This window comes from Pristiophorus japonicus, chromosome 19 (assembly GCF_044704955.1).
Source record: "Pristiophorus japonicus isolate sPriJap1 chromosome 19, sPriJap1.hap1, whole genome shotgun sequence".
Taxonomy (NCBI): Eukaryota; Metazoa; Chordata; class Chondrichthyes; family Pristiophoridae; genus Pristiophorus; species Pristiophorus japonicus.
Genome location: NC_091995.1, coordinates 71817539 through 71833907, shown reverse-complemented (window position 1 = coordinate 71833907; position 16369 = coordinate 71817539). Strand labels below are relative to the sequence as shown.

The window sequence follows — 16369 nt, the reverse complement described above, 5'->3', positions numbered from 1 at the left end:
TTCCCCTATGAGTGGAAATATCCTCTCTGCATCCACCTTGTTGAGCCCCCTCATTATTTTATATGTTTCAATAAGATCACCTCTCATTCTTCTGAACTCCAATGAGTATAGGCCCAACCTACTCAACCTTTCCTCATAAGTCAATTCCCTCAGCGATTGGCTCGCATGTGATTCAGTTGCAGTGCATGTGGGGAACTGATGCCATCATTAATTTTCTGTTCAATTCTTCACTCTAACCCCTTCCTCCCCCGCTCCCGCTCCCTCCCTCGCCGCCGCCATCTACTCCCCTTGTTGGGGATCAGGAGCCGGCTCCCTGCAGTACCTCGCCCAAATGCCCATTCTCCCTGCGTGAGGTTAGAGGGTGAGGGCGAGCCGGTTATTCCACTGTGGAGGGCACTGTAACTGAGCCACAGCCACGTTTCCCATCAGGAGCTGGAGCCCTGCCTAGTTCCCCTCCCCTGCCTGACCCATGACCCAAGGTCTTCGGCCCGATCCATGACCCAAGGTCCCCCGCCTGATCCATGACCCTAGGTCCCCTGCCTGACCCATGACCCTAGGTCCATGGCCTGACCCATGACCCAAGGTCCCCCGCCTGACCCATGACCCTAGGTCCATGGCCTGACCCATGACCCTAGGTCCATGCCCTGACCCATGACCCAAGGTCCTCGGCTTGACCCATGACCCAAGGTACACCCCCCCCACCCGCGCCTGACCCATAGAGGGGAGTGGGGGAGGGGGGTAACAATTACAGGCATAACCATCAGGCGCCATTGTTTATTGCAGAGTGATAATTGAGGAGGGAGATCTGTCCAGGAATCTCCGAGCGTTGGAGGATCTGAAGAAAATCTGGAGACTGTTGATCGAAGAAGAGAAACGGTTGAGCCGGGAGTTGAAGAGGTTCCCGGTACCGAGTTAGAGTGTTGGGCATGTCTGGGAGTGTCATCCCAATTCCTCCCCTCCCCGCTCCTCCCCCCCTATCCCTTCACCCCTCCCCTCCCTCACTCCACCCCTCCCCTCCGTCCTAGCCTCTCCCCTCCCCCTCCTTTGCTCCACCCCTCCCTCCTAGCCCCTCCCCACAGCCCCTCCCCTCCCTTCCCCCACTCCTCCTCTTCCCTACCCTTCCCTTCCTCACTCCATCCCTCCCCCGCCCCTCTCCCCTATCCCTTCATCCCTCCCCTCCCTCACTCCACCCTCCCCTCCCTCCTAGCCCCTCCCTTCCCCCTCCTTCGCTCCACCCCTCCCCAGCCCCTCCCCTCCCCACTACTCCCTCCTCTCCCTCACTCCTCCCCTCCTTTCCCCACTCCTCCTCTCCCCTCCCCTCCTTTTCCTCACCCTCCCCTCCCTGCTCCTTCCCTCCCCTGCTCATCCTCTCCCCTCCCCTGATTCATAACATCCCTTTCCCACTCCTCCCTTGGCCTGCTCCTCCCCTCTTCCACCTCTCCCTCCCCTCCTCTCCCTTCCCCCAACTTTCTCGCCTGCCTCCCGTTCCCTCCCCCAGCCTCTCGAGTCGCCAACTCTGGTCGGACACATTCCTGGAGCCTTCATCACACGACCTCCTGCCTCCAGCCGCCCAAACAGCCTTTTTCCATCTCCAATATTTTTTTTATAACTAATAAATAACAGTGTTTGAAGAAAAATAAAATGAAGAATTTAGTTTTAATGCCCCTGTGGCTTTTCTCCCAGATTTGCTCACTGCAGTGTTCTGGAGATGAATTCCTGGAGACTCCCGGGCAACTCTGGAGGGTTGGGAACCCTCCTCCCTCTCCATTATCTAAATTATTCAAAAATCCCCTCTGAGCTAAACAGGCTAAAATATCTCAAAACATGGCAATAATTTAAAATTTAACTTGAGGGATGAAAACTTCACATAACTTTCAAATTTAGCAACAGATTGATAGTCACCTATCGGATGAGGCATTAACCCAAGGCCCTGTCCTTCGATAAGGTACCACTTAGTAGAGTCATAACTGAGGTCAGAACATGTGGAGTCAGGGGTCAAGTAACAGAACGGATAGCAAGCTGGCTACAAAACAGAACACAGAGAGCAGGGGTTAAAGGTCATTACTCAGACTGGCAAATGATGGGAAGTGATGTTCCACAGGGTTCAGTGATGGGACCACTGTTGTCACCATTTATATGAACGATTTGGACTTGTGAATCAGAAGCACAATTACAAAATTGGGGGGCGGGGCTATAGTTAATACTCAGGAAGACTGTGACAAAATACAAGACGTAATTAATAAATTTGCAGAATGGGCGTGTAATTGGCAAATTCATTTCAATATAAGTGTGAGGTGATCCATTCTGGTCGAGGAGGAGGAGGAGGAGCGGGGGGGGTGGTGGCGGTGTGACTAGAGTCCTATATAGTCTAATCGCCGCTTCCCCCTAACAGGTATTCTACTTATTTGGCTAATAGTTCAGCATTCGATTGGCTGCTGCTCTGTACTGGTTGGACAGGTTCAGTATTGCGTCTACAACAACAACTCACATTTATATAGCACCTTTAACATAGTAAAACGTCCCAAGGCGCTTCACAGGAGAGTTATCAGACATTAAAATGACACCAAGCCAAAGGAGACATTAGGACAGGTGACCAAAAAGCTTGGTCAAAGAGATAGGTGGATTTAAAGAGTGTCTTAAAGGAGGCAGAGAGGTTTAGGGAGGGAATTTCATGAGCTTAGAGGCTGTACGGATGAAGGAACGGCTGCCAATGGCGGGGCGAAGGGGCTCCAATTGCAGGAATTCGGGAGATCTGGGTGGGTTGTAGAGCTGGAGTGAGGGGGTGAAGCCACAGCAAGATTTCAAGACAAGGATAAAATTTAAAATTTGAGCCAATACAGGTCAATGAGCACAGGGGTGATGGGCGAACGGGACTTGGGAGGCCATTGAAATAGTCGTGTCTGGAGGTAACAAAGGCTTGGGCGAGGGTTTCAGCAGCAGGATGGGCTGAGGCAGGGCCGGAAACGAATGTTAGAGGTGGAAATAGGGCGATCGTGATGGTGGAGAGGATGTACTAACACTCCTCGGTCTCCCTCCACATCATTCATGCAGTACATAGAAAATAGGTGCAGGAGTAGGCCATTCGGCCCTTCGAGGCTGCACCACCATTCAATATGTTCATGGCTGATCATGCAACTTCAGTACCCCATTCCTGTTTTCTCTCCATACCCCCTGATCCCTTTAGCCGTAAGGGCCACATCTAACTCCCTTTTGAATATATCTAAGGAACTGGCCTCAACAACTTTCTGTGGTAGAGAATTCCACAGGTTCACCACTCTCTGGGTGAAGAAGTTTCTCCTCATCTCGGTCCTAAATGGCTTACCCCTTATCCTTAGACTGTGTCCCCTGGTTCTGGACTTCCTCAACATCGGGAACATTCTTCCTGCATCTAACCTGCCCAGTCCCATCAGAATTTTATATGTTTCTATGAGATCCCCTCTCATTCTTCTAAAGAATGCCCATTATCTGCATTTGGTCACCAGATTACACCGGAGAGTGTAGAGGGGAGATTTATGAAGTTGCCAGGACTGGAGAATTTCAGCCATGAGGATATATTGGACAGGCTGGGACAGAGAATGCTGAGGGGAAACTGGGGGCGGGGCGATTGCAGGGAGGGCCCGCCCTTTCACTGAGTGACAGGAGCGGCCGACCTATCCGCGCTGGGTACTGAAAACATTAGCCAATCAGTAGAAAGCCTGCATCTGCGGATTGCCCGCGCGGCTCCTGTGATCGACGTGTCAGTTAACCAATCAGCGTGCCTGGGGCGGGACAAGCGCCGCCGCGATCAGCGGCACCCAATCAAAACAAAGGGAAGGCGGGTTTAACCGCCAAAACCCGGTGATTGACATCGACCTTCACCAATCCATAATCAGATGAGATTAAAAACAGAAAATGCTGGAAATTTCCGCGGGTCAGGCATCGTCTGTGGAGAGAAACAGAGTCGATGACCTCTTGTTATACTTAGATATCCGGTAACACAAGATGATTGACATCGGCATTCACCAATCACTACAAAGCAGAGGCGGGTTATCAGCTGAGATAGGATGATTGACATTGCCATTCACCAATCAATACATAGCAGAGGCGGGATATCCGTTAACACCCGGTGATTGACATCCACTTTCACCAATCGGTGCAGCGGGAGGCGGGCGCTTGGCCGAGGACGGCGATGGCGGCGGCCCGCGGGGTGATGGGCTCGGTGAGGGTGGTGAAGCCGCTCCTGTCCCGGGACCAGAGGGAGGCGAGGCGGCGGGTGCGGGAGCTGTACCGGGCCTGGTACCGGGAGATTCCCAGCACGGGTGAGGGGGCGGCGGTGGGCCGGGCTCAAGGTCGGGGAGAGGCCGGGCCGGGAGCGGACAGTCGGGGTAACCCGGGCCGATCTGCAGGGCCCCAGTGAAGGCTGAGTGAGGTTAAGTGAAGGACAGGGAGACTTGCATTTATATAGCGCCTTCCACATCCTCAGGTCAAAGAGTTTTTGGAGTGTGGTCCCTGTTGTAATCAGCGCACAGCAAGATCCCACACAGCAATGTGATAATGACCAGATAATCTGTTTTTAGTGATGTTGATTGAGGGATCAATATTGGCCCCAGGACACCAGGGAGAACTCCCCTGCTCCTCTTCGAAATAGTGTCGTGGGATAAAGCAGAGAGTCGGGATAAATGGGTCCTTTTCAGGTTGGAAATCGGTGGTTAGTGGTGTGCCACAGGGACCGGTGCTGGGACCACAACTGTTTACAATATACATGGAAGAGGGGACAGAGTGTAGTGTAACAAAATTTGCAGATGACACAAAGATTAGTGGGAAAGCGGGTTGTGTAGAGGACACAGGGAGGCTGCAAAGAGATTTAGATAGGTTAAGCGAATGGGCTAAGGTTTGGCAGATGGAATACAATGTCGGAAAATGTGAGATCATCCACCTTGGGGGGGAAAAAACAGTAAAAGGGAATATTATTTGAATGGGGAGAAATTACAACATGCTGCAGTGCAGAGGGACCTGGGGGTCCTTGTGCATGAAACTCTTTTTGAGTTCCAAAAAGTTAGTTTGCAGGTGCAACAGGTAATCAGGAAGGCGAATGGAATGTTGGCCTTCATTGCGAGAGGGATGGAGTACAAAAGCAGGGAGGTCCTTCTGCAACTGTACAGGGTATTGGTGAGGCCGCACCTGGAGTACAGCGTGCAGTTTTGGTCTCCTAACCTGAGGAAGGACATTCTTGCTATTGAGGGAGTGCAGCGAAGGTTCACCAGACTGATTCCCGGGATGGCGGGACTGACCTATCAAGAAAGACTGGATCAACTGGGCTTGTATTCACTGGAGTTCAGAAGAATGAGAGGGGACCTCATAGAAACATATAAAATTCTGACGGGGTTAGACAGGTTAGATGCAGGAAGAATGTTCCCAATGTTGGGGAAGTCCAGAACCAGGGGTCACAGTCTAAGGATAAGGGGTAAGCCATTTAGGACCGAGATGCGGAGGAACTTCTTCACCCAGAGAGTGGTGAACCTGTGGAATTCTCTACCACAGAAAGTTGTTGAGGCCAATTCACTAAATATATTCAAAAAGGAGTTAGATGAGGTCCTTACTGCTAGGGGGATCAAGGGGTATGGCGAGAAAGCAGGAATGGGGTACTGAAGTTGAATGTTCAGCCATGAACTCATTGAATGGCGGTGCAGGCTAGAAGGGCCGAATGGCCTACTCCTGCACCTATTTTCTATGTTTCTATGTTTTGGTCACCTTACTTAAGGAAGGATATACTAGCTTTGGAGGGGGTACAGAGACGATTCACTAGGCTGATTCCGGAGATTGAGTAGACTGGGTCTTTACTCGTTGGAGTTCAGAATGATGAGGGGTGATCTTATAGAAACATTTAAAATAATGAAAGGGATAGACAAGATAGAGGCAGAGAGGTTGTTTCCACTGGTCGGGGTGACTAGAACTAGGGGGCACAGCCTCAAAATACGGGGGAGTCAATTTAAAACCGAGTTGAGAAGGAATTTCTTCTCCCAGTGGGTTGTGAATCTGTGGAATTCTCTGCCCAAGGAAGCAGTTGAGGCTAGCTCGTTGAATGTATTCAAGTCACAGATAGATAGATTTTTAACCATTAAGGGTTATGGGGAGCGGGCGGGTAAGTAGAGCTGAGTCCATGGCCAGATCAGCTATGATCTTGTTGGCTCGAGGGGCTAGATGGCTTACTCCTGTTCCTAATTCTTATGTTCTTATGGGATCTTTTACGTCCCCTCTGAAAGACGGCACCTCCGACAGTGCGGCACTCCCTCAGCCCTGCCCTGAAGTGTCAACCTACATTTACGTGCTCGAGTATCTGAGTCAGAAGCTTGTGGATTCAAGTCCCACTCCAGAGACAAGAATGCTACCAATTCCATCACACCCGACAGCTGATCCGCCAATTCAGTGAGATCATGGCCAATCTGTGATCTGATTCCATCTGCCTGCCTTTGGGTTAACAAAAATCTGACACCACTGGAAGATCTTTTTGGTGCCCTAATCGGCCTCACCCTTGCTTTTTTTTAAAATTCGTTCTGGGATGTGGGCGTTGCTGGCAAGGCCAACATTTATTGCCCATCCCTTATTGCCCTTGAAAAGTTGGTGGTGAGCTGCCTTCTGGAACCGCTACAGTCCGTGTGGTGTCGGTACTCCCACAGTGCTGTTACTGAGGGAGTTCCAGGTATTGACCTAGTGACGATGAAGGAATGCCGATATATTTCCAAGTCAGGATGGTGTGTAACTTGGAGGGGAACTTGCGGGTGGTGGTGTTCCCATGCACTTGCTGCCCTTGTCCTGCCAGGTGGGTTGGGGAGGTGCTGCAGTGCATCTTGTAGATGGTACACGGTGCGCCGGTGGTGGATGGGGTGCCAATCAAGTGGGCTGCTTTGTCCTGAAAGGTGTTGAGTTTCTTGAGTGTTGTTGGAGCTGCACTCATCCAGGCAAGTGGAGAGTATTCCAACTTACTCCTGACTTGTGCCTTGTATGGTGGAAAGGCTTTGGGGAGTCAGGAGGTGAGACAGTCGCCGCAGAATACCCAGCTCCTGACCTCCCCTTGTTGCCACAGTATTTATGTGGCTGGTCCAGTTAAGTTTCTGGTCAATAGCGACCCCCAGGGTGTTGATGGTGGGGTATTCGGGATGGGAATGCCGTTGAATATCAAGGGGAGGTAGTTAGACTCTCGCTTGTTGGAGATGGATATTGCCTGGCACTTGTGTGGCACGACTGTTACTTGCCACTTATCAGCCCAAGCCTGAATGTTGTCCAGGTCTTGTTGTATGCGGGCATGGACTGCTCCATTATCTGAGGAGTTGCGAATGGCACTGATCACTGTGCAATCAGCGAACATCCCCACTTCTGATCCTATGATGGAGGGAAGGTCATTGATGAAGCAGCTGAAGATGGTTGGGCCTAGGACACTGCCCTGAGGAACTCCTGTAGCGATGTCCTGGGGCTGGGATGATTGACCTCCCAACAACCACAACCATCTTCCTTTGTGCTGGGTATGACTCCAGCCAGTGGAGAGTTTTCTCCGATTCCCACAAACTTCAATTTTACTAGGGCTCCTTGATGTCACATTCGGTCAAATGCTGCCTTGACTGTCATCTCACCTCTGGAATTCAGCTCTTTTGCCCATGTTTGGACCAAGGCTGTAATGAGATCTGGAGCCGAGTGGTCCTGGCGGAACCCAAACTGAGCATCGGTGAGCAGGTTATTGGTGAGTGCCGCTAGATAGCACTGTCGACGACATCTTCCATCACTTTGCTGATGATTGAGAGTAGACTGATGGGGCAATAATTGGCCGGATTGGATTTGTCGTTCTCTTTGTGGACTGGGCAGATTTCCACATTGTCTGGTAGATGCCAGTGATGTAGCTGTACTGGAACAGCTTGGCTAGAGGCGCAACACAAGTCTTCAGCACAATAGCTGGGATATAATCGGGGCCCATAGCATTTGCTGTATCCAGTGCGCTCGGCTGTTTCTTGATATCACGTGGAGTGAATCGAATTGGCTGACGGCTGGCTTCTGTGATGGTGGGGACTCGGGAGGAGGCCGAGATGGATCATCCATTCGGCACTTCTGGCTGAAGCTGGTTGTAAACACTTCAGCCTTGTCTTTTGCACTCGCGTGCTGGGCTCCGCCATCATTGAGGATGGGGATATTCATGGAGCCTCCTCCTCCCGTTAGTTGTTTAATGGTCCACCACCATTCATGCCTGGATGTGGCAGGACTGCAGAGCTTTGATCTGATCCGTTTATTGTGGGATCGCTTAGCCCTGTCTATAGCATGCTGCTTCTGCTGTTTAGCATGCTTGTAGTCCTGTGTTGCAACTTCCCCAGGTTGGCACCTCATTTTTAGATACACCTAGTGCTGCTCCTGGCATGCTCTTCCCACTCCTCGTTGAACCAGGGTTGGTACCCTGGCTGGATGGTAATGGTAGAGCGAGGGATATGCCGGGCCATGTGGTTACAGATTGTGGTGGAATACAATTCTGCTGCTGTTGATGGCCCACAGCGCCTCATGGATGCCCAGTTTTGAGCTGCTAGATCTGTTCTGAATCGATCCCATTTAGCCCGGTGGTAGTGCCACACAATACGATGGAGGGTGTCCTCGGTGTGAAGATGGGACTTTGTCTCCACAATGACTGTGCAGTGGTCACTGCTACCAATGCTGTTATGGACAGATGCATCTGTGACAGGTAGATTGGTGAGGACGAGGTCAAGTAAATTTTTTCCTCGTGTTGGTTCTCTCACCACCTGCTGCAGGCCCAGTCTGGCAGCTATGTCCTTCAGGACTCAGCCAGCTCGGTCAGTGGTGGTGCTACCGAGCTACTCTTGGTGATGGACATTGAAGTCCCCCACCCAGAGTACATTCTGTGCCCTTGCTACTCTCAGTGCTTCTTCCAAGTGGTGTCCAACATGGAGGAGCACTGATTCATCAGCTGAGGGGGCAGTAGGTGGGAATCAGCAGGAGGTTTCCTTGCCCATGCTCATGGGGTCCGGAGTCAATGTTGAGGACTCCCAGGGCACTCCCTCCCGACCGTATACCACTGTGCTGCCACCCCTGGTGGGATACGACATACCTAGGGATGGTGATGGAGGAGTCTGGGACATTTCCTGAAAGCTATGATTCTGTGAGTATGACTATGTCAGGCTGTTGCTTGCTAGTCTGTGGGATAGCTCTCCCAGTTTTGGTACGTCCCCAGATGTCAGTGAGGGGGACTTTGCAGTGTGGCCTGTGCTGGGTGTGCTGCTGTGTCTGCTCCTACTACCCTCGTACGTGGCGGCCCCGACCTTTCGAGAGACCCTCATCGGCAGGTCGGGGACATAAAAGGAGTGGTGAGCGGCAGCCTTGGGCAGAGTGGTGGTGTACCACGGCAAGGTACAGCGCTGGTGCAGGAGGGTGACGGCAGCTAAGAGTGACGTCATCGAGATCCAGGTCGGTGATTTGGAGCGTGGGCAGACACAGCAGGAGCGGCGAGGTCATGGAGCGAAGGAGCGGTGAGCGATTGTAGAGGGATGTGATCGGGGCCCAGGGGCAGCATGGGCCCAGCCCACACTGCGATATGTGTGCGCACTGGGTCCGTGCAGCAGAGCAGGTCTCCAGTCGTCCTGGTTAATCCTTGCCTCTGGACCAAGACCTAGCTCTGTCAAGCTCGTGTGTTGGCTGGTGAGCAATGGCCACCGCATGTTAAAAAAATCCACGCAGAGGCATCTTACACCCCTTCAACATGTAGTTCGGGACCTGGAATATTAGGTCCTTCATTGAAACACCTGTGAACTCATCCCTTATTGAAGTGGAAGCAAGTCATCCTCGCTTCGAGGGACTGCCGGTGATGATGATGACTATGTATCTTCAAAAATATTTGCTTCCCTTTCATTTTATCCACTAATCTAGTCTCATTCTCTGCCCCTCTTATTTCCTTTTTTAGATCTCTTCTGCACTATCTATATTCAGCTTTGCTCTCCACTGTATTATAGACTTTACATTTGTCATAACCCTCTTTGCCCCTCATTTGAACCTCTATATCTTTCGTCATGCAGGGAGCTGTAGCTTTGGGTGCCTTTCCGCTCCTCTCCTGGGAATGTGTCTACTCCGTACTGGAGCCACCTGCTCTTTGAATGCCTCCCATTGTCCAATCACTGAGTTGCCTCCCAATTTTTGATTTCAATTCATCAGGGCCATATCCCTTTTCAACTCTCTGAAGTTAGCCGCCCTCTAGTTAAGTACCCTTGATTTTCCTTGTAAGGAAAGGGTAAGGGTTGCAGATTTCAGCAAGTCCGGGTACCGATAGCAGATTCCCTTCCCTAACGGACATTAGTGATACCGGGCACACACACACTCTGGTTATATGGATTTCTTACTAGCCTAGTTTGGAGCTGCTTCAGCAGTGTGATGGTTTTCTACATGCGTCAGATAGCTGGCTGACTTTAAAAACAAATCTGGAATTGTAGAGAGATCGGATTCTGTAGATGGCAGGTATTAAAAAAATTACAGACTGATAACAAAAAAGGCTAAATATTGAGTTGTGTGGAATCCATGGGGAAGTTAGATAAGCACGTGAGGGAGAACGGTATCGAAGGTTAGGATCGGGCGGGAAAGTGGAGTTGAGGTCGATGATCAGCCATGATCTTATTGAATGGCGGAACAGGCTCGAGAGACTGTATGGCCTACTCCTGCTCCTAATCCTTAAATGAAGGAGGGTGGGAGGAGGATCATGTGGAGCATTAACACTGGTAACAGTTGGGCCGAATGGCCTGTTTCTGTGCTGTAACTATGTAATTTGTAGGATGGAACCCTGCAGTATTTGACCAGCATTTGATTGACTGTATCTCTCATCCCGTTCTCTCCACAGTGCAGAAATTCCATCTGGATATCACGGTGAAACAGGGACGGGATAAAGTCCGGGAACTGTTCATGAAAAACGCCCACGTCACCGATCCCCGGGTTATCGACCTGCTGGTGATTAAGGTACGGGAAAGTGTGATTACCTGAACTGGGCAGAAATACTGAGTGTGTGATCAGAAGTGAACCTGCATTGTGGAATGGAAGTTCACCCGATGGAAATGAGGCACTGTGTGTCTTTTTCCAGCTTCTCTCCCTGAAGCTGTGGCTCTGTGATGGGTGATGTTGCCGGACCTGAACACTACCAAACATCCCACCTTAACCCCCATGTTAGCTGACAACGCAAGTGGTTCCCTCTCCTCCGGTTCTGCCTCCCTTTGAAAATGGCCAGTTTGACGTCCCCTTTGACAACAAATTCCTGCTCGACTCGGCCTGTATTCACTAGAGTTTAGAAGAATGAGAGGGGATCTCATTGAAACGTATAAAATTCTGACGGGGTTGGACAGACTGGATGCGGGGAGGATGTTTTCCCCTGGCTGGGAAGTCTAGAACAAGGGGTCACAGTCTCAGGATACGGGGTAGGAAATTTAGGACCGAGATGAGGAGAAATCTTTTCACTCAAAGAGGGTGATGAACCTGTGGAATTCTCTACCACAGAAGACTGTGGAGGCCGAGTCACTCAATATATTTAAGAGAGAGATAGATAGATTTCTAGAAACAAAAAGGAATCAAGGGGTGTGGGGAAAAAGCGGGAATATGGTGTTGAAATAGAGGATCAGCCGTGATCATATTGAATGGCGGTGCAGACTCGAAGGGCCGAATGGCCTACTCCTATTTTCTATGTTTCAACCCATCTGTTCTTGCAAACTGATGCCCATCTCCAAACTCCCTTCCTTCTCCAAAGTCGTTGGACATGTTCTGCCCCAAATCCGTGTGCATCTTCACCACCACGCCACGTTTGAATCTCTCCAACCCAGTTCCTGCCGCTGCCACAGGCCTAACCAAAGTCGCAAATGACATCCTCTGTACATCACCGTCCTCCAACCCCTCCCCTCCGTTGTCCAGCTCGGTGGAACTTCCCTTGCCTGGTTCCACTCTTGCCTATCCAATTGTAGCCAGATCGTGTCCAGCAACGGGTTCTCCTCCCGCTCCCGCATCTCTGCAGTCCCCCAAGGATCTATCCTTGGCCACCTCCTCATCTCCAGCTATACGCTGTCACTTGGCGGGATCACCTGCGGCAATGGAGTTAGCTTCTCCCCCCCCCCCCCCCCCCCCCTCCACCGCCTTCCTGATGCCAAACTTCCAACCTTGGAGCCGCAATTTCTTCCGGTAAAATGTTGCGAAGGTCAAAGCCATCGTCTGTGAGCCCCGATGCAGACTCGGTACCCATTGCTACCAATTCCATCCTCCTCCCCAGCCATGGTCCGAGGGTGAACCAGACTGTTCATAACGTGGCGCCCTATCCAACCCAGTGATGAGCTCCCCGCCCCACATCCTCTGCATCACCAAGCCCGCCAACATCCACCTCCGTATACATTGCATAGGATTACATGGGCTATAACGACACAGGAGCAGGCCATTTGGCCCAACCAGACCAAACTGGCGTTTATGCTCCACTCGCGCCTCCTCCCATCTTTTCTCATAGAATCATAGAATGGTCACAGCACAGAAGGAGGCCATTCCGCCCGTCAAGCCCGTGCCGGCTCTCCACGAAAGCACCTCAGCTAGTCCCACTCCCCCACCCCTTCCCCGCACACCTTTTCCTTCAGGTACTTATCCAGTTCCCTTTTGAAAGCCATGATTTATCTAAATCTATCAGCATAACCCTCTATTCCCTTCTCCCTCATATGCTTGTGCAACCTCCCCTTAAATGCATCGGTACTATTCACTCCCTGTGGCAGCGAGTTCCACATTCTCAGCACTCTTTGGGTAAAGAAGTTCCTTCTGAATTCCCTGTTGGATTTCTTGGTGACTATCTTATATTGATGGCCTCTAGATATGCTCTTCCCGACAAGTGTAAACATTCTCTCTGTATCCAGTCTATCAAAGCCTTTCATAATTTGAAAGGCCTCTAACAGGTCACCCCTCAGCCTTTTTTCAACAGAAAAGAGACCCAGCCTGTTCATCCTTTCCGGATATGCATACCCTCGCATTTCTGGGATCATCCTTGTAAATCTTCTCTGTAGCCTCTCCAGTTCCTATATATCCTTTTTATAATATGGCGACCAGAACTGTATGCAGGACTCCAAGTGTGGTCTAAGCAAGGTTCGATACAGGTTTAGCATAACTTCCCTACTTTTCAATTCTATACCTCTAGAAATAAACCCTAGTACTTGGTTTGCTTTTTGTACGGCCTTGCTAACCTGTGTCGCAACTTTTAGTGATTTGTGTATTTGTACTCCGAGATCCCTTTGTTCCTCTTCGTTACATCATCTGTCTCTGCCCCTGCCTCAGCCCATCTGCTGCTGAAATCCTCATCCATGCTTTGTCTCCTCCAGACACGACCATTCCGATGCTGCCCTAGCCGGCCACCCACCTTCCCCATCAACTTCAGGTCGTCCAAAACTAGCTGACCATGTTTTAATGTACTCTTAAACCCTGGCCAAAGACTGCCCTAAGTGGAGGAAGTGCATCCGGGAGGGCACTGAGCACCTGAGCCGAGAGCATGCAGAAACCAAGCACAGGCAACGGAAGGAGCGTGCGGCAAACCAGTCCCACCCTCCCTTACCCTCAACGACTATCTGTCCCATCTGTGACAGACGCTGTGGTTCTCGTATTGGACTGTTCAGCCACCTAAGGACTCATTTTAAGAGTGGAAGCAAGTCTTCCTCGATTCTGCCTATGATGATGATGATGATGATGATGAAATCATTGCAAGAGAGGACTCCGAAATAATGTTCCCTTATCCTCTCTCCTTCATATTTCCCGGTTCTCTGATCTTCTCTCCTTCATATTTCCTGGTTCCCTGATCCTTCGTCATATTTCCCGGTTCCCTGATCTTCTCTCCTTCATATTTTCTGGTTCCCTGATCCTCTCTCCGTTATATTTCCCAGTTCCCTGATCCTATCACTGTTATTTCTTCCAGTTCTCTGATCTCCTTTGTGTTGCTGATTTTCTTTACCAGGGTAAAATGGATCTTGAAGAAACGATTAAAGTGTGGAAGCAGCGGACACACATCATGCGTTACTTCCATGAGACTGAGATCCCCCCACCCACGGGTTTCCTCTCCAGATTCTACGTGGGACATGATGTGTAAATAATAAGGAAAAATGGCCATTGTAAAATAAATGTATTCAAAAAATAATAAACCCTATGTCTATGACGTGAAATGTGTTCAATTTAATGGTTCTATTGTTAAAGGGAGGTTGGTAGTTCCTTCTGTATCTCACTGTCCCAATATACCAGAGTATCCCGTGAGGTCTTGTTACTCAACTACCCCATGATCTCAAAGGATCCACATATTTTCTCTATCTAGGTAGAGAGTTGCTGGACCCCAGTATGGGACAGTGCCTTCGTGATGGGCAGGGGGTGGGGGAGAGTATACAGTGTCAGCTGTGGCTCAGTGGGTATCACTCTCGCCTCGAGTTGCACGATTGTGATTCAAATCCCACTCCGGAAATTTGAGCCCATAATCCAGGCTGACACGCCCGTGCAGTACTGAAGGAGTGCCGCACTGGAAGAGGGGCCGAAATAGTGCCGTGGGATCTATTACGGAGCTGACTTTAAACCAAGGCCACATCTGCCCTCCCGGGGAAAAGGGAAAGATCCCGTGGCACTATTCAAAGAACGGGAGAAGTCCTGGCCAATATTTATCACAATCAACACCTAAAACAGATTATCTAGTCATTATCACTTGTCATTAGCTGTTTGTGGGAGCTTGCTGTGTGTAAATTGGCTGCTGTATTTCCTACATTACACAGTGACTACACTCCAAAAAGTACTTCCTGGAAAGCGCTTTAGGATATTGAGGTTGTGAAAAGGATATTTTTTTAAATGTTAAAATTAAATGGTACTCGACTATTTTGGATCTTAAGACCTGGAGACTTTAAAACTATAACAAGATTTCTTATCATTTGAAATGTAAAAACTTTATACACATAGTATGTACCTTACGATTTAACTCTTAACTTGCACCAAGTCCCGCTCACCCATCACCCCTGTGCTCGCTGACCTACATTGGCTCCGGGTTAAGCAACGCCTCGATTTCAAAATTCTCCATGGCCTCGCCCCTCCCTATCTCTGTAATCTCCTCCAGCCCCACAACGCCCCCTGAGATGTCTGCGTTCCTCTAATTCTGCCTTCCTGAGCATCACTGATTATAATCACTCAACCATTGGTTGGACGTGCCTTCTGTTGCCTGGGCCCCAAGCTCTGGAACTCCCTCCCTAAACCTCTCTGCCTCTCTTTCCTCCTTCAAGACACTCCTTAAAACCTACCTCTTTGACCAAGTTTTTGGTCACCTGCCCTAATTTCTCCTTATGTGGCTCTGTGTCAAATGTTTTGTCTCATAACACTCCTGTGAAGTGCCTTGGGATGTTTCACTACGTTAAAGGCGCTATATAAATACAAGTTGTTACATTCGTGAGGCCTGACTCTGGTTCCCCATGAGCTGGCTGAGATAATACACATTACCCGGTGAAGGTTTGTGGCGATTGTGAAGAATCGGTCAACGGTTGCGAACTGGATTACTTGAAGGTATCAGTACAGAGGGTATCTCCACGAGCACAGCAGATGATCAATTCGTACTGCAGGTCTCCTCTCTGTGCTGGTCACTACTGTGCTTAGTGACGCAGGTTGCTGTACACCCATAAAGTAAGATGATAAAAGCGCCAACCTTGAGTACTGACATACGTACACAGTGCCAGCCTATACTCGTCAGGAGTTTAGAAGAATGAGAGGTGATCGTTTTGAAACATAAGATTCTGAGGGGGCTTGACAGGGTAGATGCTGAGAGGATGTTTCCCCGCGTGGAGGAATCTAGAACCAGTGGTCATAGTTTCAGAATAAGGGGTCGTCCATTTCTTCTGGGGGTCATAGTATTTGAATTAGTGTTAAGACGACTCTTAACATGGGGAGAAGATCGGTCTAATCATCAAGGAGCCCTGACTGCAGTGCAGTACACAACACATCTAGTCAACACCATAGTTACCCGAGCTCCCCAGCCGCAGCGTAGTTTCTGCAGAGCTGGGGCCTTGACGGATAAATGTGACGAGATTGCAATGCAAGAGGAAAGATCTTTTGATGCTGACCGTTAGGCGCAGAAAGAGCCACTCCCGACGGTGAGAATGACTTGCACTCGGAACTAAATTTATAACTCGGGTGTCGGCGACGGCCAAAAAAATGAGCCTGGGGTAATAACAGGGAGAGACCCCCCTCCCCGTTCCTCCTCAGTGAGTTGGTAGCATCGCCCAGACCAGGAATGATCAGCCATCAGATCTCAGCCAAGGCAACAGAGCCATTACAATGGAGCAGTGATAGTTCAGAGCAGTCCTAAGCATGATAGGCTAACTGGCCTCTTTCCATGATG

The 16369-nt window shown here is 50.1% G+C and overlaps 1 protein-coding gene across 1 annotated transcript; it reads left to right on the top strand.

The window, feature by feature from the left end:
* The first annotated feature begins 4132 nt into the window (after positions 1–4132).
* On the top strand, positions 4133–14171 carry ndufa6 (NADH:ubiquinone oxidoreductase subunit A6). The gene is made up of 3 exons (XM_070862306.1): positions 4133–4298; positions 10853–10968; positions 13967–14171. Exons 1-3 carry the CDS (start codon positions 4169–4171, stop codon positions 14096–14098), a joined length of 378 nt encoding a protein of 125 aa, XP_070718407.1. The 5' UTR covers positions 4133–4168; the 3' UTR covers positions 14099–14171.
* Positions 14172–16369: the final 2198 nt, after the last annotated feature.